The sequence below is a fragment of the Oncorhynchus nerka genome, linkage group LG16, assembly GCF_034236695.1.
Source record: "Oncorhynchus nerka isolate Pitt River linkage group LG16, Oner_Uvic_2.0, whole genome shotgun sequence".
NCBI lineage: Eukaryota > Metazoa > Chordata > Actinopteri > Salmoniformes > Salmonidae > Oncorhynchus > Oncorhynchus nerka.
Window position 1 is genome coordinate 19,942,008 of NC_088411.1, and position 26,144 is coordinate 19,968,151.

The 26,144-nt window shown below is 41.4% G+C and overlaps 3 protein-coding genes across 6 annotated transcripts; 2 read left to right on the forward strand and 1 right to left on the reverse strand.

Annotated features, from left to right (window-relative positions):
- Positions 1-1,734: 1,734 nt before the first annotated feature.
- Positions 1,735-7,172, reverse strand: maff (v-maf avian musculoaponeurotic fibrosarcoma oncogene homolog F). Of its 3 annotated transcripts, none has more exons than XM_029685022.2 (3): positions 6,877-7,172; positions 5,312-5,399; positions 1,735-5,215 (listed from the first exon to the last, which is right to left on the reverse strand). In XM_029685022.2, the coding sequence occupies exons 2-3, from the start codon at positions 5,342-5,344 to the stop codon at positions 4,772-4,774; spliced, it is 477 nt and encodes a 158-aa protein (XP_029540882.1). In that variant the 5' UTR covers positions 5,345-5,399; positions 6,877-7,172; the 3' UTR covers positions 1,735-4,771. The 3 variants fall into 3 exon arrangements, with proteins under 3 accessions (XP_029540882.1, XP_029540883.1, XP_029540884.1); XM_029685023.2 differs by lacking the exon at positions 6,877-7,172 and adding an exon at positions 6,403-6,840; XM_029685024.2 differs by lacking the exon at positions 6,877-7,172 and adding an exon at positions 6,051-6,371.
- Positions 7,173-7,638: 466 nt separating this feature from the next.
- LOC115144190 (mitochondrial import receptor subunit TOM22 homolog) lies at positions 7,639-12,533 on the forward strand. The gene is made up of 4 exons (XM_029685025.2): positions 7,639-7,948; positions 9,225-9,343; positions 10,217-10,334; positions 11,360-12,533. Exons 1-4 carry the CDS (start codon positions 7,859-7,861, stop codon positions 11,432-11,434), a joined length of 402 nt encoding a protein of 133 aa, XP_029540885.1. The 5' UTR covers positions 7,639-7,858; the 3' UTR covers positions 11,435-12,533.
- A 206-nt stretch (positions 12,534-12,739) lies between these two features.
- On the forward strand, positions 12,740-23,980 carry dmc1 (DNA meiotic recombinase 1). 2 transcript variants are annotated; one of them, XM_029685020.2, is made up of 13 exons: positions 12,740-13,143; positions 13,464-13,508; positions 13,704-13,850; positions 14,015-14,097; positions 14,213-14,265; positions 14,399-14,440; positions 14,564-14,636; positions 17,652-17,743; positions 22,711-22,784; positions 22,975-23,089; positions 23,233-23,293; positions 23,429-23,545; positions 23,705-23,980. In XM_029685020.2, exons 1-13 carry the CDS (start codon positions 13,087-13,089, stop codon positions 23,772-23,774), a joined length of 1,029 nt encoding a protein of 342 aa, XP_029540880.1. In that variant the 5' UTR covers positions 12,740-13,086; the 3' UTR covers positions 23,775-23,980. The 2 variants fall into 2 exon arrangements, with proteins under 2 accessions (XP_029540880.1, XP_029540881.1); XM_029685021.2 differs by lacking the exon at positions 12,740-13,143 and adding an exon at positions 13,208-13,292.
- Positions 23,981-26,144: the final 2,164 nt, after the last annotated feature.

A 26,144-nucleotide genomic window follows, 5' to 3' on the forward strand; every position in this document is an offset into this window, starting at 1 on the left:
GACCCCTTGACCTTTTCCACATTTTGTTACATTACAACCTTAATCTAAAATGAATTCAATTGATGTCCTCATCAATCGGCACACAATACCCCATAATGACAAAGCAAAAACAGGTTTTTAGGAATGTTTGTTAATTTATTTCAAATATTACATTTACATAAGTATTCAGACCCTTTAATCAGTACTTTGTTGAAGCACCTTTGGCAGCGATTACAGCCTCTAGTCTTCTTGGGTATGACGCTACAAGCTTACTTCTCTGCAGATCCTCTGAGGCTCTGTCAGGCTGGATAGGGAGCATCGCTGCACAGCTATTTTGAGGTCTCTCCAGAGATGTTCTATCGGGCTCTGGCTGGGCCAATCAAAGACATTCAGAGACTTGTCCCGAAGCCACTTCTGCGTTGTCTTGGCTGTGTGCTTAGGGTCGTTGTTCTGTTGGAAGGTGAACCTTCGCCCCAGTCTGAGGTCCTGAGCACTCTGGAGCAGGTTTTTATCAAGGATCTCTCTGTACTTAGCTCCATTCATCTTTCCCTCAATCCTGACTAGTCTCCCAGTCCCTGATGCTGAAAAACAGCCCAATAGCATGATGCTATCACCACCATGCTTCACCTAAAATGGCGTAGCAATGCAGATGTTGTTTGTCGTTCTCCCGTGTACATTTTTTTCCCCGTCTTTCTTTGTGAAAATATATCATCTCTTTTTCCATGTTTTAAATTAAATATACCTTCCGGCAACCTGCCTCACCCAATGTGATACACCCTTTGCACACACTGTATATAGACTTTTTCTATTGTGTTATTGACTGTACGTTTGTTTATTCCATGTGTAACTCTGTGTTTGTGTAGCACTGCTTTGCTTGATCTTGGCCAGGTCGCAGTTGTAAATGAGAACTTGTTCTCAACTGGCCTACCTGGTTAAATAAAGGTGAATTTAAAAAAGTGATGGTGCCAGGTTTCCTCCAGACATGACGCTTGGAATTCAGGCCAGTTAAATCTTGGTTTCATCAGAACAGATAATCGTTTCTCATGGTCAGAGTCCTTTTTAGATGCTTTTTGGCATACCCCAAGTGGGCTGTCATGTGCTTTTCACTGAGGAGTGGCTTCTGTCAGGCAACTCTACCATATAGGCCTGATTGGTGGTGTTGCAGAGATTGTTGTCTTTCTGGAAGGTTCTCCCATCTCCACAGAGGAAGTAGGCACTTATGAAACTCAGTGAACACCAGGCCCTTCTCCCCCAATGGCTCAGTTTGGCTGGGCGGCCAGCTCTAGGAAGAGTTGGTGGTTCCAAACTTCTTCCATTTAAGAATGATCGAGGTCACTGTGTTCTTGGGGACCTTCAATGCTGCAGAAATGTTTTGGTATCCTTCCCCAGATCTGTGCCTCGACACAATCCTATCTCAGAGCTCTACGGACAATTCCTTCGACCTCATGGCTTGGTTTTTGCTGACATGCACTGTCAAATGTGGGACCTAATATATACAGGTGTGTGCCTTTCCAAATGTCCAGTCAATTGAATTTACAACAGGTGGACTCCAATCAAGTTGCAGAAACATCAAGGATGATCAATGGAAACAGGATGCACCTGAGCTCTTTTTGCGCTTTGATTATTGGGTATTGTGTGTAGATTGAGGACAAATATTTAATCCATTTTAGAAGGCTGTAACATAAGTAGGAAAAATCAAGGGGTCTGAATACTTTCCAAATGCACTGTATACAGTATAAATGATAAATCACACCATTTTATGTACAATATATACAACATTTATTTCAATTATTAATATATAAAATAGACAATGTACTTAATTTTCACCATAGAAAAAATACATGTAATAAATACAAAGACCATTTTTGTTTTGCGGTATAACAAAACATCCAGCACAATTTGACAATAATCTTAGATGAGACATTAGATATTACTGAGGATAAATGCTATGCGACATTGATATTGAGCAGATAGCTAAATATATCTTACAGAAGTAATCAACACAATGTCACTATTGACAATTTAAATCATATTGCTATTACTTTCCAAACATTAAGTCAACCCCAGTCTAATAAGAGTCAGCAGGGGTTTATTGATAAATCATGGATGTTACAAGGTTTTCAATTGAATTAAGCACCACCTCATATCGGTCCTCTTCTCCTTCCTCATTCACCTCCCAAATCCTCTTCTACCACCACATCTTTCCTTCATATCCTGTTATCCCTTTCATCTCTGCCTCATTCTTTTATTCCTTTATCATTCTTTTCCTTCGTTCTTTCTCCTTACAGTGTTACTCTCCCTCTCGAGCCATTTCAGAAAACAAAGGTGAAATAAAATGTATCATAAATAACAATACGTATCATCACCTTGGTACTTGATAGAAAAATAATATCCCTACAACAAGCCACTCGACTCACTATGAAATTAGTACAAATATGGTGTACACGCATACTAAAATCATCTTACAGCAACATGACCATCGGCTTTTAGCATATCTAAACAGCTCATTACGACAGTTAAACATTACACAAATAATCGTCACACACTCAGTACAACAATTAGACGTGAGAATTTCCCCAAACTAGTCATACGCAGGTATTTGAAACATACATTACACCACAGCACTCATTAGCTTTTGTAATATCTATTCTTTAAATACAAATAAAATACCTCTGAATAAATGTTCGCTCAAACATTTGTCTCTTGTATAAACATTACAAAATAATATAAAGGAATGTATCAATAGATTTTTGCATTGACATAGTATTCTACGAGATGTGGATTTTTCAACTGTTTCCAGCAATAACCAACTACAACCAAAGCCGTTTATAACAAACCAAAATGTGCACTGTGCAGTTGAAATACACCCATGTAGCCACTACAAACGGCAACACAGTGAAGCACAATAGTATCGACACACAAGAGTACAGATGAAAAACACTCCAAGACATGTACAGATGTCAATTGTGATGCCGTTTAAAACGTAAAGCTTGCATTGGAAGAAGCTGCGGAAGAGTCTGATTAACCCAGACATTGTGTAGCGGGGCTAGATGCCATGCTAGAAGGCAGAGCGCTAGCCGGCTCAGCCTGTTGAGTAGCAGTATCAGAGAGCACCAGCAGCAAGACTGGCTTTGTCGAGGGGTGTTGTCTTATGTCCCTGTTTTGCACGCCTGTCGTGCCTCAGCCGGACTCGTCAGCAGTCATGTTTCCTCAACTGCACATCTGTATGAGTCTGTATGTGTGATGGCTGGGTTTAGAGTGAGTATTTGTCACTGACTGAACACCTTATTTGTGTGTGTGTGTGTTTGTGACAGGGTTTCCGTTAGCCGGTAATAGCCGGCTTTTGGCCGATAACTAAAATTGCCGCTGGCCTATTGTCCTGGAGAAGAAGGAAAATCGCATTGTGAAAATGCATTTTAGCCTATTTATTGATTGAAATACCAGTCGATGTAGAGCAAGAGCTGCTTCTACAGCTCATCAAACAGCTTGTTTGTTGCTGCTGGAGTGAAACGTGCTACTATAAGCCCAATCACTGCACAACAATTCTATATGTAATCTTGTGTTAAAAACAGTTTTGATGGTCATGATTAAAAAGAGCTACTATTTTTATTTATCAACTGTTAATTGAAGCGCACTTCCCATTCGCCATTCAAGTGCATAGGCAACTAGGCAGGCTTCAGCTAGTCAACACACCAATTTGCAATGAGCAGGAGGCAGTATGTATTTTGAAAATATATACTTAATTGTTTGAAACCGGAACATTTAACTACACATTATGAGGCATGTCTTACCTTGCTTCAAAGTAGCCTAGCCAAAATCCAACCAAACGCGCAGGCAATTATTTTCTAAAGACTTCCATATTCTATTGAAACCAGTAGCCTATTTCTCATGTTCTACTGGTTTTCAGATCAACCATCTTTCATTGTCCAGTAGCCGAAAGGCACAATCCTAGTCATATAAGCAGCCCATGCTAGTTGTTGCACCTTTAGAGGTCCACTCTTTCTAAATTTCTAACAGATATTTTCAACTCTGTCTCATGAAACCGCTCGCATGTGTGGTGTGCTTTTGACAACTATTTTTTCCTAACAATTGTATTATGGAACGAACATTCGCACATAGCCTACTGCCTTGTGTGGAATTTCTGTGCTTATAATGTGAAGAAATTTGCTTATGAACATTTTAAGCTAAACTTTCAGATCTGTTGCATGAGCCTCATTGCTTTAAAAATTGGGATGTAAACTAGGCCTACTGGTTATATCGTCCCACAACTGTCCCAGTCTGTTTGGAATAGGCTATGTTGGAATAGGCTAGATTGACATAGGCTATGTTCATTACTCATCTTGTTGGCTGAGGAAAAGTAAATGTGGACAGTTATTCTAACATCTTACAATTGCGCATCGGAATTCGGTAAGAAGTATTCACATCGTTGCACCCCCGAGTTCCATGTCCCGTTAAGAAGAATAACCATAATCGAAATGTGATTTGTCATTCTGAGCACCGTGGGTGGACGCCCTAATCAGGTTACACACCCAATACATATGAGTCCGGTAAACATCTTAAATGTCCGGGAAATTAAAACACTGCCGTTCAAAGGTCTGGCGTCACATTTTCCTAACGGAAACCCTGGTGTGCGAGTGTATGTGTATCATCCTAAGCGCGTGAGTTTCATAAGTGCCTATTTGTCTGTGTTCCTCCAATCCTCCTGCGCTCTCCATGTGTCTGCCTGTGTGTGTGTGTGTCTATATGAGAGTATGTGAGTGCATGAGTCCCTCCCCAGCCCGATCGGTTCCTCCTAGGAGCCCCCCTGCTCTCTTTGGACGTGGGCCTGTGGCGGGGTCTTCACTATGGTAATGACCGAGGCTGTGTTCAGGCGTGGGGCCGTAGCCAGGATGTTACCTCCTCCAGACTCTAACCCACGGGCGAACCTCTGCAGGGCAGCCAGCCTGGCCCCCAGGCCCTCCAGCTCTCTCCTCATCCCAGCGTTCTCCACACCCAGCCTCTCCACCTCCCTCTGGAGCTCCTTTTTCTGCTGCTCCAGGGCCTCACGCTGGGACACGCGCTTCACCCGGCAGCTGGCCGCGTAGCCACGGTTCTTCAGGGTGCGCCGGCGCTGCTTGAGCTTCTGGACCTCCTCGCGGGATAGACCCCGTAGGTGGAGGTTGAGCTCCCGTACAGACAAGGACATGAGCTCGCTGTCCGACAACACCGGAACATTCTCACCACACTCCCGCTTCACCTGGAGAGGGATGGAGAGTTTGACCATTTTCTTTGCAAAGTATGTGTAAAATTTCAAATTGAATAAACTCCCAACTTAAATGTTTTGTAATTCTACCTTCAGGGCTTTGCTGCTTCTTTCTGACGTCATGGTCTGGCTTTAATCTCTGTCTCCGACACCAGTAAACACTGATTTTACAGACGATCTACAAGAAAGGGAGTGAGAGAAAGGCCATTCAATGAAGTTGAAGCACTTGAGAAATATTATTTCCCCCATATACTGCTTGGTATAGTAGGATATAAAGATATTCAATCTTGGACTGAAGATTTTCTTTTGGAAAAAAATAAATAAGAAAAAAAACATGCCACAATTTTTGAAAGTTCTCCCAGCTGGAATCGTGAAGGGAAGTTAGGCCTATCATGTGCCCATCCCACATTGCTCAAAGCAGGCGTTCCCCTCAAACACTAGTAACCACTTCTTCCTAACACTCATAGCAGAACTGGCCTCGCCAAAACATTGGTAATAATACAGTAATAACCTAATGGGTTGGACATAGTGCTTTTCCAAATGCTCAAAGCAAGGTTTATTGGAGGCTGGCTTGGTTGTACTCTTGCATGTGAAACTCGGATTTCTGAGGATATTTTTTAAACATTCTAATATCTTATCTATTCATGACAAATGGCATCCGTGTTTTGAGTGTTACTTTTTCAATTATTCTTGTCTTTGATGTAAGCTATCCTCACCATGTTGTCATAATCACTCACAACCTTACATTGTCTAGTCTAAACCTGATAATAATGATTGTTCTAAACCTAAAGAAAGACTGAGTTTGCTTTCGGTGGATCCTTGACCTTACCGTTTTCTGAAATGCGTGGGAAGTGACTGTATACTCAACGACTGTCCTACCACGAGGCGCCGTTGTAAACCGATATGACCATTTCATAAAGTCATAGTGATTCAGCAATAAGCTGTGCACCGCTAGTGTCTTACGCGCGACTACAATCACTCTCTTTCATGCAGTTTGTAAAAAAAAACTCCATTAAATATTTAACATACATGTTTCCTCAAATTCTCAATTTAAAGCAGTATTTTGTGCCTAATAATAGTGTTGTAACACAACACAGTGCTGACGTTAGATCTCGACCAAATGACGTTTCAATACATAATTAAAAACTAGCTGAGAAGCAGAAACACAAAGCTATATTTACCGTTCAAAATATATTGTTGTTTCATAAACCGACTTTCGTTATTACCGGAATTAAAGATGCCTGCCTACCTAAACATTTAATTCTCAATAACAATCCACCCATTTCCTTATACGGAAGGGAGCTGGCGAGCTAGGTGCGCCATGCTACGCTAACTCGATGCGATAGTAAACACACGGCCATTGCAAGTGCGCAGGTGGCCACCCATTTCTTTTAGCAACGTTGAAAACGTTAATTTTATGAGAACCTACACAATTTTAAACAGAACATCAAATATCGAGTATAATACTTGACACGGATCTAAGATATGTAAATAGTGAATGTGGTCGTGTCTTTGTTGCCAAATTGTAACAATTTCGCAAGGCTAACTAAACAACATGCTAACGTTAGCTAGTACTCTAGCTAGCACATTAGCCAGCAACATGGATTAGCCAATGCTAGGTGGCTAACCAGAAAAGCAAACAGCTGCCTACTTACTTGTCCTTGGCTATGTCGTTGGAGAGTACCAGCTGCCAGTCCTTCAGTTGTCAACACAATTGTATAAACAAATGTTTTTAAAACACGGAGAAACGTCAAATACTGTGTTCAAGTCGAAGCGAGTCAAGCGACAAAATGTCAGTTCGCCTTTTCCCGGAATTACTCTGTTCTGTGGGGTTGGATTCTTTCATTCACAAAAAACACCGTTACAATGACGTGAACACTAAAGAATGAGGGTGGATCCGCCCGCCCCCAGCGTACGAGATGGAAGGATGTAAACAATAAGGATTCCCTGCGTCCCAAACTTTTCCATGATGAAGACCTGCCTCTCCTTTCCTATCCTTATTGATGTTGAAAGGCACTGCATGGAAAAGGAAAATAGATTAGGGAAGAATGACATTCCAAAGGAATAGTCAGCTGCATTTGCTTCTTGCTCACTCAGTGAATGTTAGTGAAAATGACTTTCATGTTTATAAAAGTTAAATAAAAAGCAACAACCTGAAATTCCAATAATGCTTATAGAAAGGGGAGATTCTGACTCCTTACGAATAGATTGCATTTGGAAATCAAAAATGTTGAGGCTGTTCTTATAGTGGATTACTAGCCCAAAGACCACAATTTCGAATACAGAAATACTATAAACTATCTTCATAACATATATATATATTTTTTATCGTTTTTTGTTCAATCCCGAAACACACTGGTTAGACCTCTCGTACAACAGAGGGCGCAATTTATTTTAGCTAGCCAGGCAAGTAACCATTTTTGCCGTCATCCAACGCACATGTAGCTTTTAACCGAGTGACCTCAGATTGTCGCAGGACCAATGCTCACCTTTTGGGTCCAATATTTATGCAAGTCGGGGCCAATGCAATAATTCCACGATAAAACATTAAAATACTGATTTGCCCTTCCACCAATTGAGGTACATTTTAAATTAGCTAAACACACCGGCTGGTAAGCGGCGCGAGAACAGTTTTCCATGGCTGGAATCGAAGAGCTATCACCGGCTGCAGGCCCAGTCGAGACCCGTCCCCCAGAAGGCGAGATTGACGAAGATGAAGATGAAGAGGTAAAGATGAATGGAAACTTGACACATGTCACCCCATAACAGTCATGCACGATCATACGTACAGTTTCACTTGAGTGGTATGCCTATTTGACTAGCTAGCTAGCTGTAACTACTCAGGGTCATTCGTCATGCGAGTAATTGCTAGCTTGTTTGCTAACGTTAGCGTGGTAGCTAGCTAGCTAACTTTCACATGTACAGCTATAATTTCTGTTTTACATGTATCTGTACTGTAATTGACTCTACTGTAAATGTAATCAAATAAAATAATGTTTCATTGTGTGGGTACCTTGTAGGAATTGTCTAAACGGTCATGTGTCATTCAGTAATCTGTAGTTTACAGTACTAACTAGTACCCCAACAGAACTGGTTACTTTTGAGACATTAAAATACTTAATGCATGTAGTTACTTTTGTATATATAATGTATAGTATGTGGACACCCCTTCAAATGAGTGGATTCGGATATTTCAGCTGCATCCAGCTCACCGCCATTGGACTCTGGAACAGTGGAAAAACATTCTCTGGAGAAATGGATCACGTTATATTATCTGGCAGTCCGACGGAGGAATCTGGGTTTGGCAGATGCCAGTAGAACTCTACCTGCCCGAATGCGTAGTGCCAACTGTAAAGTTTGGTGGTTGGAGGAATAATGGTCTGGGGCTGTTTTCCATGGTTTGGGCTGGGCCCCTTAGTTCCAGTAAAGGGAAATGTTAATGCTACAGCCTATAATGACATTCTAGACAATTCTGTGCATTCAACTTTGTGGCAACATTTTGGGAAGGCCCTTTCCCGTTCCAGCATGACAATGCCCAGGTGCGCAAAGCAAGGTCCATACAGAAATGATTTGTCGAGATCGTTGTGGAAGAACTTGACTAGCCTGCACAAAGCCCTTACCTCAACCCCATCGAACACCTTTGGGATGAATTGGAACGGCGACTGCGAGCCAGGCCTAATCGCCCAACATCATTGCCCGACCTCACTAATGCTCTTGTGGCTGTCTACCTAGTTTGGTGGCAGAATTTGGGATGAGCTGTTGTAACAAATTTTCCATAACACTAGTGTACCTAGTGGAAAGCCTTCCCGGAAGAGTGGAGGTTGTTACAGCAGCAAAGGAGGGGACTAACTCCATATTAATGCCCGTGATTTTGGATTGAGATGTTCGACGAGCAGGTATCCTCATACTTTTGGTCATTTACTGTACCTCCATTCTTTTATTGGGTCTAAAATAACCATGTTATCTGTGTTGTAGTAACTTCCTTGTGTCTCCCTTCCCTCAGCCGGATGAGACTATTATGGAGAGGCTGTGGGGTTTGACTGAGATGTTCCCTGATACACTGCGCTCTGCGGCTGAGGTGACCGCATCGGGCTCAGTCACTGTGGCCAAGAAGCTGTACAGGTAAATGTTCTCCTAAAAACTGCTGTTGCTGCTCTGGGTGTATCAGCAGCCTTAGAGTAGACCTCTCGTTTTAGATCTTCATCTACCCCATTCATAGACGCTAACTACCTTTAGTGCCTATTGACGATAGTGTCTGGGGTAGTTTTGTAATGTGTGCCGATGCTTGCCCTAAATGTTGACACGCATCGCTTGCGGTATGGTTGAGAAACATAAGAAAAGTATTTTTCATATCAGCAAGAAATAATAATAGGAATAAAAGGTGAAATTACTACACCTTTATGGGGTTAGGGGTCCAACATGGCCAAATTTCCATGTTACAGCACTTGTTTACGGAAAACAGACGGAAGACAGTCCAAATACCTGTACTAATGAGCTATTTGCATATCCAAACACCTGTGTGTAAACAGAAGACAGACGCCACAAACGTGAGAAATACTGTCAGCTCCAACTGTGTTATAACAGTAAGTGTATATTTTGCATTTGTGAAATTATTTTCATGTGATATGATAGCAATTGAAAATCGATTCACGTTTAGGGGGATTAGATAATTTGCCTCTAAACAGAAAATGTAAGGTCCTTGGACTATAACGATTAACGTTAGGCTCCTTTAGTCCATTATTGGGCTAATCTTCACAATACACACAGACAATGAGGACGGAGCTGTGTGTGGATGGAGCACTATATTGCATTCCCAGTTCTGAACTGCTCCTCTGTATTCCAAGGACTGTTTTCCCTGCCTGCCCCTGATCTTGCCAAGGACAATCAGTTAGGCCATCTCTGTGTTTATTATCTACTCCAGTTCTCTCTCTCCACGTCTGTTTTGTTATTTTACCCCCACCTTTCCATCTCCCCTCCTGCCTCTGTGTTTATTAGTTTCTCCCGCGCTGCCCTGTGGGTGGGCACTACCTCGTTCATGATCCTGGTCCTTCCGGTGGTGTTTGAGACTGAGAGACTACAGCTGGAGCAGCAGCAGCTACAGCAGCAGAGACAGGTACTGTACTATCCCACTGACAGATGATGTTCAGTTCCAAATACACAACCTAGGCCCTACTATTATGGTCTTGGCTCTTGTTTATGTCTGAAGAAAAAAATGCAATATGGCCAAAAGTACACACAAATTGTCTAGCATATCAGACAGCAAGGTGGAGATATAATCATATAGCTACAGTGAACTCCAAAAGTAATGGGACCGTGACACAGCACCATGATTATGGATAGTGAGTGAATCGTGAATAATAATGAGTGAGAAAGTTAGACACACAAGTATCATACCCCCAAAACATGCTAACCTCTCATCATTACAATAATGGGTGGTTAGCATGTTTGGGCTGGTTATGATATTTATGCCTCTAACGTTCTCACTCATCATTATTCACGATTCATTCAAGATTATTCGTAATACTGGTAGCATCCACATAAATGTAGTTTTGTTTAGAAACATATTCTATTCTTATTTACAATAAAAGTGACTCATGACACTATTTTATTTACCATGAATTTCTATTGGGCACAAAATAATCTTAAACAAAACCAAAACAAACAGCAAAAGCATCCAACAAGTTTGTAGGGTCACAAGCTTGATGTAATCATTGCAGGCTAGGAATATGGGACCAAATACTATACTTTTGACTACTTTAATGCACCTAAGTGAATTTGTCCCAATACATTTGGTCCCCTAAAATGGGGGGGGCTATGTACAAAAAGTGCAGTAATTTGTAAAACGTTCACCCAATGTGGATGTAAATACCCTCAAATTAAAGATGACAGTATGCACTTTAACCTCATAGTCATTGTATAATTTCAAATCCAAAGTGCGGAGGTACAGAGCCAAAACATCAACAAAATTGTCACTGTCCCAATACTTTTGGTGCTCACTGTATACCTATCCTATACTTTTCGATCTACGTGAAAAGGGTTGGATTTGGAATTGGGCAAATCAGTCTTTCATTAGGAGTCATTAGGATCTGCAATGTTGTCAATGAACAAATGTTTTTGTAATGCCCCTTCCTTGTGTAGATCCTGTTGGGCCCCAATGCAGGGATGTCAGGTGGGATGCCAGGGCTGATGCCTCCCGCTCCAGTGAAAATGTGACCAATGTCCCTCCGACAACCTTAGCGCTTCAACCAATGAGGGAGAGTGGAGACTTGGAAGGAGAGAGAGAGAGAGACACAGAGACAAAGAAGAGGATACAAAGCTGCATCTGGTCAGCACATGTGCTCCTTCCAAAATCCAGGATTGTCCATTTAAGGAGATTAGAGGAGGGTGATGTCACTTCATGGGTGTTGCAATAACGAATGTCCCTTTCGCTGTCTCTCTTACTCAACATCCTGCAGAGACTTCTGCACACTCTTCTGAGCACTGTTTTTACTTAATTTTCTTTTTTTTAATACATAGCGATATAAATATGTATGTGTTCCAGGGGATTTGGATCAGATGGATAATTGAAGAAATTGGGATATTATTGTGGTTATAAGAGGTTACCAATAGTGGTGTGTGGTCTGAATTTTAAAAAATTTCTTCATGTGGGTCTGTAGCTACATATGGCCTTGAAACTGTTGTAACCTGTGTTTGGTTTGGGAACGTGTTCATTCCACTTGTATGTGGGAAAATCATGGTAGAGCTATGATGTCAGTCATGTCTGTCATATTCACAATCACAGCTGGTCCTTGAGATCTATAGTGTGCTGGTTTTGCAAAAGCATTGGTGATAAGAGTATGTATGTCACGTGTCGCTTGAGACATTGTTTCATTTGCGGGCATTAAAGCCATAAAAAAAAGCATCACAAAAAGTATATTTTGATAAGATTCAAACAGCACTTTCCTGCATACGGTATAACTCTAAAGATATTATGTCAATGTACACATAGTCCTGTCAAGCCTGAGAGAATGTCAGTAACTTTTTTCTATTGTCACTTTGGAATGTATGTTCTTTTAACTTTGCAACGAGCAAATTCTGTCTTGTGTGTTCAACCTGAATGCAGGAATAAAAACACCAATGAAATGGACATTACAAAAAAAGTTGTATTATCATATATGCTAGATGGGTGCAGGGAAATGTAACGTGCTGCTTTGCCCTCTTTACGTTTCACTTGTTTATTTACATGTAGGTTATTTTCCTTCTCTATCAGAGACATTCCATTTGTATACTGTAGTAAAGTACAGGTATCTTACAGATAAATGCTACAAATTGACTGGCTTTTGTGCATCAAGATCAGTCACTACCAAAGATTGTTGCTGAGGAGAGCATGAGAGCATCTCGCCTGTACATTTTGACATTTCACTTGATTGTTGCTGATGAGAGCATCTTGCGTGTACAGTTTGACATTTCACTTGATTGTTTCTGAGGAGAGCCTCTCTTGAGTAACTTTTATGATTGACAGCTCTCAACTTTCAGCACGAGCGTCAAACATTCCCGCCACCTCAAAAAGAAATCAGGTGGCAAGTAATTTTTCATCTTGATGAGGTCATCATTAGCTTTGCAACATTTTACAGGGTTGTGAAGTTAGTGAAAGAAGCAACCTCATTCTGTAGATGTTGATAACATCTTTCAGGAGCTATAGCTGACGTTGGGTAGCTAACAGATCGCTTGCTGACATCGCAAGAAATGTTATTTCCTCTGTCCAATTTATTAACTGGTAGCTTATAACGTTAGCTAGCAGCTAGCTCGCTGAAACAAAACAAAACAAAAAACATCTAGTTCAAGAGCTAACGTTACTAGTAGCTAACTACATTGCGCTAATCAAAATGAAAGCCGCCGAGGATCAAGTTGTGGAGGATGAGGCCGGATATCAAGATGATGAGGTAACCTGCCTAAACTAGCTAATGTTAGCTTGCTTGCTAGCCTGGCTGTGGTTGTCAGTTTGGTTTGCCACTAGCATTCTCGTAGCTACTACTAGCTAGATACAGTACATGTTATTTTTATCCCCAGGTAGAATGGATTGTTGTAGCTAGTAAGTTAGCTGTCACTCATTGTTAATCATTCATAACATAGCTAGCTAATATATTGTTTGGTTGTGGTAACTCAATTTCTACACTACTTTCATCTAGCCTAAGTCAGTGGCAGAATATTTTACTTCTCAACTTAGTTTCAAACACGTTTTTGTCATGTTCTTTACCAACAGGAGTCATTTTTCCAAGACATAGACACCCTACAGAAGCATGGAATTGTGAGTATATCTGAAACCAAGGTCTAGGAAAGTAGTCTGCCCTGACCCTTGAGTTTTTAAAGAAACTTCGTCATGGTAGATAAACTCAAGATTACACCTCAAAGCTAATAAGTAAAAAAAAAAAAAACTTTCTCTATTCTCTCCCACCACCACCCCTTTCTTTCCCCCCTTCCATCCCACCCTCCATCCATTCAGAACATGGCAGATTTAAAGAAGCTGAAGTCTGTGGGTATCTGCACAGTAAAGGGGATCCAGATGACCACACGCAGAGCCCTGTGTAACATCAAGGGCCTTTCAGAAGCAAAGGTGGACAAGATTAAAGAGGCTGCTGGGAAAATTCTGGTGAGAGACTCAGCTGAGACACCTTCAGCATAGAGGACGTTGGTGTCTCATGATTAGTTTAATTATCAAGTCCCTAAAGATTCGGTTTGGGGATGAGTTATGGAAGACATGAATCAAGTTAACTTCAGTTGACATGTTTTCATTTGCTCTTGTGTTCATTGTAGACCAATGGTTTCCTGACAGCATTTGAATATAGTGCGAAGAGGAAACAAGTGTTCCACGTCATGACTGGAAGCCTGGAGTTTGAGTTAAGATTCGCCCCAACATTCTCAACCTTTCATATTAATACATTTTCCTGAGTCATATTACGGTATAATACAGTACTCCTATTTTTCCTCTTCATCCGTCGGTCTGCTCTGCAGTAAACTACTTGGGGGAGGTATGGAGAGCATGGCAATCACTGAGGCATTTGGAGGTGAGCTCTGTTTCTGACTGTCCATCAGTCAAATATAAGATTAATCTCATGCTCATGATGTATAAGACCTGACCTGGGTCAAATATAAAACATGTTTTTATCACACTTTAACAGTACAGTTTTTATCCCTCAGAGTTTCGGACAGGCAAGACTCAGCTCTCTCATACACTATGTGGTAAGTGAATGGCTGAGGGTCTTTTCGGTAGTCCCAGATTTTCCAGTCCTGGAAGTCAGTTTTCAGAAACTTAGATATCCATGGTTGGTTCTTGTCATTTAGTCCTTGTCTCTTGTTCTCCAGTCACAGCCCAACTTCCTGGAGAGGATGGCTACACAGGAGGAAAAGTCATCTTCATCGACACAGAGAACACCTTGTATCCAAATTTATCTGAGCTCTAATCTATAAAGCCAGATTTGCATCAATATAAACCCAGCTAATAATTCAGGGAGAGAGAATGTTTTTGTAATGTTACCCGTATATATTCTGTGTTAGGTGAACATTCAGTTAAAGTCGAGCAGAATTTATCTAGAACGTGGTTACAATGTTCTCAGAATATTAATATTGTAGACTCGTTTTATAGGAAGGTTCAAGAACATTCATGGGCCTATAATATATGATTTAGAACAGATGAATAACTAGGTAGCCAGATGAAGAATATATTGTACCCTTTAGTTAACAGTTAAGCTATTATTAGCAATTATTGTTTTAGTCATGTCCCCAAAAAGTTTCCACCGACACTCGCGAATAAGGCCATACAAAGTTGCTAAACTTTTTGGGAGCGATTTATATGATTAATTGAAACAATTATTTTAGTGACGAAACAAACAACTCACTTAACCATTGTATAAATTGGGATTGGGTTCAACCACGGTGAATCAAATAATTTGAATCAAAATAATAATTTGTGAAATGTGAACATTAACTTGAGGAAAAAATATTAGGCTTCAAAACTTGTTTTGTAGATACTTCCAGTTGATTTTGGCATCTGAGCTATTGCAACTCAATAGGTGCTAGTCAGCGTGCAAAATTAACACTAAGGTAGCTAAGATACAGTGCATTCGGAAAGTATTCAAAAACAATCTACACACAATACCCTATAGTGGCAAAGCAAATTTATTACAAAAAAACCCCTTAAATATCACATTTACATAAGTATTCAGACCCATTACTCAGTTGTTGAAGCACCTTTGGCAGCGTTTACAGCCTTGAGTCTTCTTGGGTATGACACTACAAGCTCGGCACACCTGTATTTGAGGAGTTTCTTACATTCTTGTCTGAAGATCATTTCAAACTGTCAGGCTGAATGGGGAGCGTCAATGCAAAGCTATTTTCAGGTCTCTAGAGATGTTCGATCGGGTTCAAGTCCGGGCTCTGGCTGGGCCACTCGAGGACATTCAGAGACTTGTCCTGAAGCCACTCCTGCGTTGTCTTGGCTGTGTGCTTAGGGTCGTTGTCCTGTTGGAAGGTGAATCTTTGCCCCAATCTGAGGTCCTGAGCACTCTGGAGCAGGTTTTCATCAAGGATCTCTCTGTACTTTGCTCCGTTCATCTTTCCCTCGAACCTGACTAGTCTCCCAGTCTCTGCCGCTGAAAAACATCCCCACAGCATGATGCTGTCACCACCATGCTTCACCATAGGGATGGTGCCAGGTTTCCTCCACATGTGACGCTTGGCATTCAGGCCAAATAGTTCAATCTTGGTTTCATTAGACCAGAGAATCTTGTTTTCTCATGGTCTCATTGAAAACTCCAAGCTGGCTGTCGTGCCTTTTACTGAGAGAGTCGCTTCCATCTCCCCACTCTACCCTAAAGGACATATTGGTGGAGTGCTGCAGAGATGGTTGTCCTTTTGGAAGGTTCGCCCATCTCCACAGAGGAACTCTGGAGTGACCATCGGATTCTTGGTCACCTCCCTGACCAAAGCCCTTCTCCGATTTCTCAGTTTGGCCGGGTGGCCAGCTCTAGGGAGAGTCTTGGTGGTTCCAAACTTATTTTATTTAAGAATGATGGAGGCCACTGTTTTCTTGGGGACCTTCAATGCTGCAGACATTTTTTGTACCCTTCCCCAGATCTGTGCCTCGACACAATCCTGTCTCTGAGTTCTACGGACAATTCCTCCGACCTCGTGTCTTGGTTTTTGCTCTGACATGCACTGACAACTATGAGACGTTTTATTGACAGGTGTGTGCCTTTCCAAATCATGTCCAATCAATTGAATTTACCACAGGTGGACTCCAATCCATTTTTTAAAATAAATTTGCCATAAAATTCTCAAAACCTGTTTACGCTTTGTCATTATTGGTTATTGTGTGCAAAGCTGTTATCAAGGCAAAGGGTGGCTACTTTGAAGAATCTCAAATATAAAATATATTTAGATTTGTTTAACACTGTTTTGGTTACTACATCATTCCATATGTGTTATTTCATACAGTGCCTTGCGAAAGTATTCGGCCCCCTTGAACTTTGCGACCTTTTGCCACATTTCAGGCTTCAAACATAAAGATGTAAAACTGTATTTTTTTGTGAAGAATCAACAACAAGTGGGACACAATCATGAAGTGGAACGACATTTATTGGATATTTCAAACTTTTTTAACAAATCAAAAACTGAAAAATTGGGCGTGCAAAATTATTCAGCCCCCTTAAGTTAATACTTTGTAGCGCCACCTTTTGCTGCGATTACAGCTGTAAGTCGCTTGGGGTATGTCTCTATCAGGTTTGCAATAAATGTCGTTCCACTTCATGATTGTGTCCCACTTGTTGTTGATTCTTCACAAAAAAATACAGTTTTATATCTTTATGTTTGAAGCCTGAAATGTGGCAAAAGGTCGCAAAGTTCAAGGGGGCCGAATACTTTCGCAAGGCACTGTAGTTTTGATGTCCACTATTATTCTACAATGTAGAGAATAGTCCAAATATTATTTTTTGTAGGTGTGTCAACTTTTGACTGGTACTGTATATTCTGAGAACATGACAACCATGTTCTGTGTATGTTTGGTGGGACGTTGATGGAATTTTATTTTAACCTACAGAAACTGGACACATGAATGTTCTTGCAACGTTCCCATGAATTGTGTCTAGAACATTCGTATCTTAAGTTCTGAGAACATGGTAACCACGTTCTGGGTAAGTTCTATTCAACATTAAGGGAATGGTTTCTTGGAAACATTCCCTGCACGTCACAGAAACATTCCCATGAAAACGATAGTTAATGAGCCTCTTAAGGGAACATTCTCTAAAGTTGTGAGAACGTTTGTTGTTAGCTGGGAAATCACCTGTACCTTTGCAAGTAGGATATAGGGTTATGAGGATCAGTGTTTTTATTCACAACTCAGCCATTAGTCTCTTACGAAATCCTATGTTTTCCTTAACCTAATGTGACCCTCTAGTCGTCCAGACAGACTGAAGGACATAGCAGACAGGTTCAATGTTGACCATGATGCTGTGCTGGACAATGTGTTATACGCCCGAGCCTACACCAGTAAGACGTCTAACTAAGTCATTAAACAATACCTCTCTCATCATTACTGCCTAAACCTGAGAACATATTGTCTGAGGACAGCAGTTTCACAATCTTAGATATACATTTTATTTTTTTATTTCACCTTTATTTAACCAGGCAGGCCAGCTGAGAACAAGTTCTCATTTAAAACGGCGACCTAGCCAAGATAAAGCAAAGCAGTGCGACACAATCACATTACAGAGTTACACATGAAATAGACAAACGTGTATAAAACACAATATAAAAATCTATATACAGTGTGTGCAAATGTAGTAAGATTAGGGAGGTAAGGCAATAAATAGGCCATAGTGGCGAAATAATTCAAATTTAGCAATTAAACACTGGAGTGATAGATGTGCAGAAGATGAATGTGCAAGTAGAGATACTGGGGTGCAAAGGAGCAAAAATAATAATATGTGGATGAGGTAGTTGGGTGGGCTATTTACAGATGGGCTGTATACAGGTGCAATGATCGGTAAAGCTGCTCTGACAGCTGATGCTTAAAGTTAGTGAGGGAAATATAAGACTCCAGCTTCAGTGATTCTTGCAATTCGTTCCAGTCATTGGCAACAGAGAACTGGAAGGAAAGGCAGCCAAAGGAGGAGTTGGCTTTGGGGATGAACAGTGAAATATACCTGCTGGAGTGCGTCCCACTGGTGGGTGCTGCTATGGTGACGAGTGAGCTGAGACAAGGCGAGGCTTTACCTAGCAAAGACTTAGATGACCTGGAGCCAGTGGGTTTGGCGATGAATATGAGGCGAGGGCCAGCCAACGAGAGCATACAGGTCGCAGTGGTGGGTAGTATATGGGGCTTTGGTGACGGAACGAATGGCACTGTGATAGACTACATCCAAATTGCTGAGTAGAGTGTTGGAGGCTATCTTGTAAATTACATCACCAAAGTCAAGGATCGGTAGGATAGTCAGTTTTACGAGGGTATGTTTAGCAGAATGAGTGAAGGATGCTTTGTTGCGTAATAGGAAGCCGTTTCAAGATTTAATTTTGGATTGGAGATGCTTAATGTGAGTCTGGAAGGAGAGTTTACAGTCTAACCAGACACCTAGGTACATTTGAAGTAAGAAGTTTACATACACCTTAGCCAAATACCTTTAAACTCAGTTTTTCACAATTTCTGACATTTAATCCTAATAAAAAACCACTGTCTTAGGTCAGTTAGGATCACCACTTTATTTTAAGAATGTGAAATGTCAGAATAATAGTAGAGAGATTTGATTTATTTAATATTTTATTTCTTTCATATTCCCAGTGGTTCAGAAGTTCACATACACTCAATTAGTATTTGGTAGCATTGCCTTTAACTTGTTTAACTTGGGTCATATGTTTCGGGTAGCCTTCAACAAGCTTCCCACAATAGGTTGGGTGAATTTTAGCCCATTCCCCCTGACAGAGCTGGTGTAACTGAGTCAGGTTTCTAGGCCTCCTTGCTCGCACACGCTTTTTCAGTTCTGCCCACAAAGTTTCTATAGGATTGAGGTGAGGGCTTTGTGATGGCCTCTCCAATACCTTGACTTTGTTGTCCTTAAACCATTTTGCCACAACTTTGGAAGTATGCTTGGGTCATTGTTCATTTGGAAGACCCATTTGCCGACCAAGCTTTAACTTCCTGACTGATGCCTTGAGATGTTTCTTCAATATATCCAAATAATTTTCCTCTTTCATGATGCCATCTATTTTGTGAAGTACACCAGTCCCTCCTGCAGCATAGCACCCCCACAACATGATGCTGCCACCCCCATGCTTCACGGTTGGGATGGTGTTCTTCGGCTTGCAAGAATCCCCCTTTTTCCTCCAAACATAACGATGGTCATTATGGCCAAACAGTTCTATTTTTGTTTCGTCAGACCAGAGGACATTTCTCCAAAAACTACGATCTTTGTCCCCATGTGCAGTTGCAAACCGTAGTCTGACTTTTTTTATGGGGTTTTGGTGCAGTGGCTTCTTCCTTGCTGAGTGGCCTTTCAGGATATGTCAATGTAGGACTTGTTTTACTGTGGATACAGATACTTTTGTACCTATTTCCTCCAGCATCTTCAGAAGGTCCTTTGCTGTTCTGGGATTGATTTGCACTTTTTGCACCAAAGTACGTTCAACTCTAGGAGACAGAATGCGTCTCCTTTTTGAGCGGTATGATGGCTGCGTGGTCCCATGGCGTTTATACTTGCGTACTATTGTGATACAGTGAATTATAAGTTAAATAATCTGTCTGTAAACAATAGTTGGAAAAATAACTTGTGTCATGCACAAAGTAGATGTCCAAACCAACTTCCCAAAACTAGTTTGTTAACAAGAAATTTGTTGAGTGGTGGAAAAATGAGTTTTAATGACTCTAACCTAAGTGTATGTAAACTTCCGACTCCAACTGTATTTGTAGTTGTCCACATTTTCTAAGTCAGAACCATCCAGAGTAGTGATGCTAGACGGGCGGGCCGGTGCGGGCAGGGATTGGTTGAAGAGGTTGTTTAGTTTTACTCGCATTTTGGAGCAGTTGGAGTCCACGGAAGGAGTGTGGTATGGCATTGAAGCTCGTCTAGAGGTTTGTTAACACAGTGTCTAAAGAAGGGCCAGAAGTATACAGAATGGTGTTGTCTGCGTAGAGGTGGATCAGAGAATCACCAGCAGCAAAAGCGACATCATTGATGTAAACAGAGAAAAGAGTCGGCCCGAGATTTGAACCTTGTGGCACCCCCATAGAGACTTCCAGAGGTCCGGACAACAGGCCCTCTGATTTGATACACTGAACTCTATCTGATAAGTAGTTGGTGAACCAGGCGAGGCAGTCATTTGAGAAACCAAGGCTGTTGAGTCTGCCGATAAGAATGCGGTGATTGACAGAGTCAATAGCCTTGGCCAGGTCGATGAATACCGCTGCACAGTATTGTTTTTTATCGATGGCGGTTATGATATCGTTTAGGACCTTGAGCGTGGCTGAGGTGAACCCATGACGAGCTCGGAAAACAGATTGCATAGCGGAGAAGGTACGGTGGGATTCGAAATGGTCGGTGATCTGTTTGTTAACTTGGCTTTCGAAGACTTTAGAAAGGCAGGATAGGATAGATATAGGTCTGTAACAGTTTGGGTCAAGAGTGTCTCCCCCTTTGAAGAGGGGGATGATCGCGCCAGCTTTCCAATCTTTAGGCATCTCAGACGATACGAAAGAGAGGTTGAACAGGTTAGTAATAGGGGTTGCAACAATTGCGGAGGATAATTTTAGAAAGAGAGGGTCCAGATTGTCTAGCCCAGCTGATTTGTAGGGTTCCAGATTTTGCTTCTCTTTCAGAACATCAGCTATCTGGATTTGTGTGAAGGAGAAATAGGGGAGATCTTGGGCAAGTTGCTGTGGGGGGTGCAGAGCTGTTGACCTGGGTAGGGGTAGCCAGGTGGAAAGCATGGCCAGCCGTAGAAAAATGCTTGTTGAAATTCTCGATTATCGTAGATTTATCTTGGTGACAGTGTTTTCTAGCCTCAGTGCAGTGGGCAGCTGGGAGGAGGTGCTCTTATTCTCCATGGACTTTAGTGTCCCAGAACTTTTTTGAGTTTGTGCTACAGGATGCAAATTTCTGCATGAAAAAGCTAGTCTTTGCTTTCCTAACTGCCTGTGTATATTGGTTCCTAACTTCCCTGAAAAGTTGGATATCGCGGGGGCTATTCGATGCTAATGTAGTACGCCACAGGATGTTTTTGTGCAGGTCAGGGGCAGTCGAGTCTGGAGTGAATGGGGCATGCTTATTTAAGATGGTGAGGAAAGCACTTTAAAATAATAACCAGGCATCCTCTACTGACGGAATGAGGTCAATATTCTTCCAGGATAGCCGGGCCAGGTCGATTAGAAAGGCCTGCTCGCTGAAGTGTTTTAGGGAGCGTTTGACAGTGATGAGGGGTGGTCGTTTGACCGCGGACCCATTACGGACGCAGACAATGAGGCAGTGATCACTGAGATCCTGGTTGAAGACAGCAGAGGTGTATTTAGAGGGTAGGGTAGTCAGAATGATATCTATGAGGGTGCCAGTGTTTACGGATTTAGGGTTGTACCTGGTAGGTTCCTTGATAATTTGTGTGAGATTGAGGGCATCTAGCTTAGATTGTAGGACGGCTGGGGTGTTAAATGCTTAAGTCACCTAACAGTACAAACTCTGAAGATAAATGGGGGGCAATTAATTCACATATGGTGTCCAGGGCACAGATGGGGGCTGAGGGTGGTCTATAACAAGCGGCAACCGTGAGAGACTTATTTCTGGAAAGGTGGGTTTTTAAAAGTAGAAGCTCGAACTGTTTGGGCACAGACCTGGATAGCATGATAGAACTCTGCAGGCCATCTCTGGATTAGATTGCAACTCCACACCGTTTGGCAGTTCTATCTTGGCGGAAAATGTTGTAGTTGGGAATGGAAATTTCAGAATTTTTGGTGGCCTTCCTAAGCCAGGATTCAGACACGGCTAGGACATCTGGGTTGACGGAGTGTGCTAAAGCAGTGAATAAAACAAACTTAGGGAGGAGGCTTCTGATGTTAACATGCATGAAACCAAGGCTTTTACGGTTACAGAAGTCAACAAATGATAGCGCCTGGGGAATAGGAGTGGAACTGGGGGCTACAGGGCCTGGGTTAATCTCTACATCACCAGAGGAACAGAGGAGGTGATTTATAAGGGTACGGCTAAAGGCTAAAAGAACTGGGCGTCTAGTGCGTTGGGGACAGAATAAAAGGATCCGATTTCTGGGTGTGGTAGAATAGATTCAGGGCATGATGTTCAGACAATGGTATGGTAGGATGTGAGTACAGTGGAGGTAAACCTAGGCGTTGAGTGACAATGAGAGAGGTTTCGTGTCCGGAGGCACCAGTTAAGCCAGGTGAGGTCTCCGCATGTGTGTGGGGTGGGACAAACGATTAGGCATTTGTACTTGTATACATAATTGGATTTCAACTTCAGGTGAACACCAGATGGAGCTGTTGGATTTTGTGGCAGCCAAATTCCACGAGGAGGGTGGCGTCTTCAAACTTCTGGTATTAATGCAAAGAAAAGATAATCAATGTCACTTTGTTTTATGATAGTTATATTTTCATATTGTCAACTTCCATCACTGTACCTATCTTTCGTTAACACTTTAATTAATGCCGACAGGTATCATGCATTATGTTTTATACACATTTATAATGTCTTGTGTCTCTACGTCTTTTCCCTTTCTCCCCTCAGATCATAGACTCCATCATGGCTCTGTTCCGGGTAGATTTCTCTGGCCGAGGGGAGCTGGCAGAGAGACAACAGAAGCTGGCCCAGATGCTCTCCCGTCTGCAGAAGATCTCTGAAGGTCTGGCAACTTCTCTTGCAGACATATATGCAAACTGCATTTAAGTCTGCAGCAGAAGAACTGGCAAAAACACTCTTGACTTTTGCGTAAACCTTTCATTGATGTAGACATATTGATATTCATGTATTCTGCTCTCTCCCTAGAGTACAACGTTGCAGTGTTTGTCACCAACCAGATGACTGCAGACCCTGGAGCTGGGATGACGTAAGTGACTGTAACTAGATGTAGGAAATAGTGATTGGTTTGAAATTAGACTGAAAGTCAGCAACTCACTCGGCCAAAGTTCTAACAGGTTTTGGCCTGGAGTTCTGATCAGAGGGTTTCTCTTGTTTCTGTCAGGTTCCAAGCTGATCCCAAGAAGCCGATTGGAGGGCACATCCTGGCGCATGCGTCCACCACACGAATCAGCTTGAGGAAAGGACGCGGAGAGTTGAGAATTGCCAAGATATTTGACAGGTAATTAGTCTGAAAGTTCACTCACTCAATATATGTTGTTCTCATTATTCCTTAGTAATAACAACCCCCCTTCTAAAGAAGTGGTCAAATGTGATTTTTCTTGCTTATGGAGAAAGATCTACCTCCTCATAGCTTCATTTTTTCTATGACCTCCTGCAGTCCTGATATGCCTGAGAACGAGGCCACTTTCGCCATCACTCCAGGGGGAATTGCTGATGCCAAAGAGTGAAAGACCCTCATGGATTTACCAGTAGAGGAGAGGAAGCACATACAGTTCTAGGCAGTTTTTAGAAAATCGTAATTTTTTAATTCTGATGAAGACTATTTGTACTATTTGGTGTTTATATGTACAGTGCCTTCAGAAAGTATTTATACCCCTAGACTTTTCCCACATTTTGTTGTGTTAAAAATTGTGATTAAAATAGATTTAATTGACATTTGTTTTTGTTAACGATCTACACAAAATACACTGTAATGTCAAAGTGGAAGAAAAATTGTAACATTTGTAAAAAACAATATATATATATATATATATATATATATGAAAAATAAAGACTAATATACTTTATCTTGATATAATAAATATTTAACCCCTGAGTCAATACATGTTAGAATCACCTTTGGCAGCGATTACAACTTGTGAGTCTTTCTGGGTAAGTCTCTAAGAGCTTTGCACACCTGAATTGTACAATATTTGCCCATTATTCTTTTCAAAATTCTTCAAGCTCTGTCAAATTGGTTGTTGATCATTGCTAGACAAAAGTCTTGCCATAGATTTTCAAGGAGATGTAAATCAAAACTGTAACTCAGCCACTCAGAAACGGCACTGTCTTCTTGGTAAGCAACTCCAGTGTAGATTTGGCCTTGTGTTTTAGGTTAATGTCCTGCTGATCGGTGAATTTTAAACAAAAAAGTGTTAAACAAATCAGAATATATATTTTCTATTTGAGATTCTTCAAAGTAGCCTTGATGGCAGCTTTGCACACTCTCGGCATTCTTTCAACCAGTTTCACCTGGAATGCTTTTCCAACAGTCTTGAAGGAGTTTCCACATATGCTGAGCACTTTTTGGCTGCTTTTCTGTCACTCTGCGGTCCAACTCATCCCAAACCATCTCAATTGGGTTGAGTTCGGTGATTGTGGAGGCCAGGTCATCAGATGCAGCACTCCATCACTCTCCTTCTTGGTCACTCTCCCCCACAACCACACATGCTGAGATCATCTGTTCGCCTACTCTGCATCTTACAAAGACACAGCGGTCATTTGAACTCATCAGACCAAAGGACAGATTTCCATCGCTCTAATGTCCATTGCCCGTGTTTCTTGGCCCAAGCAACTCTCTTATTATTGGTGTCCTTTAGTAGTGGTTTCTTTGCAGCAGTGATACACAGTTTCCTCTGAACAGTTGATGTTTAATGTGTCTGTTACTTGAACTCTGAAGCATTTATTTGTGCTGCTATTTCTGAGGCTGGTAACTCTAACAAACTTATCATCTGCAGCAGAGGTAACTGTGTTTTCCTTTCCTGTTGTGGTTCTCATGAGAGCCAGTTTCATCATAGCGCTTGATGGTTTTTGCGACTGCACTTGAATAAATTGATGGGGTCATGATAGGGGCTGCACCAAATGATTGATGTAGTTTAATAATTGATTATGCATATGTTGTAATAATAGAAGGGCTATAAGACCTCTCCCCCACTACATTTATAGGGTCCTGGACTACAGATTAGCAATATATACATGCATTATAAGGTTTAATATTGTTCCACAGTTCTTTTCTAGTCTCTGCCTCTTATAAGAAACAGTCTGAGAGATGTGTGAGTTATTGCAGCCAAAACAGGGTCTCTGTGAGAAAGCACCCCAAGGCAAAAATGAGATTCATAGACACAGAACCCTGCAGGGGAGTAAAGGAGATAAGAGACAAGTCAGACACACCACTGTAAGCCACACAGGAGTGGAAAATTACTGCTGAGCCCTTAGAAAATACTGGAACTATTGTTCTCTCCTGCAAGTTTGTATAATTGTATATGCATGGGCTTGGTCTCATGAGTAGAAGATGTTGACGTAGACAGTTTCATCACTAGGGGTTGACTGCAAGCATATTAAAGCAACTTGGACCTTTCCTATTTTGCAGAACTTACTCGGAAACATGCGTGCTATGTTCCCGTTGTCAACTTCTGTCTGCAATTGCATTAATAAAAGGTTTGATTGATTTACTTAAAGATATTGTCTGATTGCTGATTTCACCAATAAGCAAATGACTAACAAGGAACCTACCCCAACAAAATTGTCAAAGTTCTTGAAATTTTCTGAATTGACTGACTTTCATGTCTTAAAGTAATGATTGACTGTTATTACTCTTTGCTTATTTGAGTTTTTCTTGCCATAATGGACTTAGCCCTATTTGCTAAGAGACCATCTTCAAATAGGGCTATCTAATGTATACCACCCCTACCTTGTCACAACAACGCATTAAGATGGAAAGAAATACTGTAAATGAACTTTTAACAAGGCACACCTGTTAATCGAAATGCATTCTAGATGACTACCTCATGAAGCTGGTTGAGAGAATGCCAAGCGAGTGCAAAGCTGTCATCAAGGCA

Coding starts and splice junctions, on each gene's coding strand:
- maff (XM_029685022.2), bottom strand. CDS start 5,344: ATGACGTCAGAAAGAAGCAGCAAAGCCCTGAAG. Junction 5,216..5,311: donor GAAGCAGCAAAGCCCTGAAG/GTAGAATTACAA, acceptor ATCCCTCTCCAG/GTGAAGCGGGAGTGTGGTGA.
- LOC115144190 (XM_029685025.2), top strand. CDS start 7,859: ATGGCTGGAATCGAAGAGCTATCACCGGCTGCAGGCCCAGTCGAGACC. Junction 7,949..9,224: donor ACGAAGATGAAGATGAAGAG/GTAAAGATGAAT, acceptor CCCTTCCCTCAG/CCGGATGAGACTATTATGGA. Junction 9,344..10,216: donor GTGGCCAAGAAGCTGTACAG/GTAAATGTTCTC, acceptor TGTGTTTATTAG/TTTCTCCCGCGCTGCCCTGT.
- dmc1 (XM_029685020.2), top strand. CDS start 13,087: ATGAAAGCCGCCGAGGATCAAGTTGTGGAGGATGAGGCCGGATATCAA. Junction 13,851..14,014: donor AGGCTGCTGGGAAAATTCTG/GTGAGAGACTCA, acceptor TGTTCATTGTAG/ACCAATGGTTTCCTGACAGC. Junction 14,098..14,212: donor ACTGGAAGCCTGGAGTTTGA/GTTAAGATTCGC, acceptor TCTGCTCTGCAG/TAAACTACTTGGGGGAGGTA.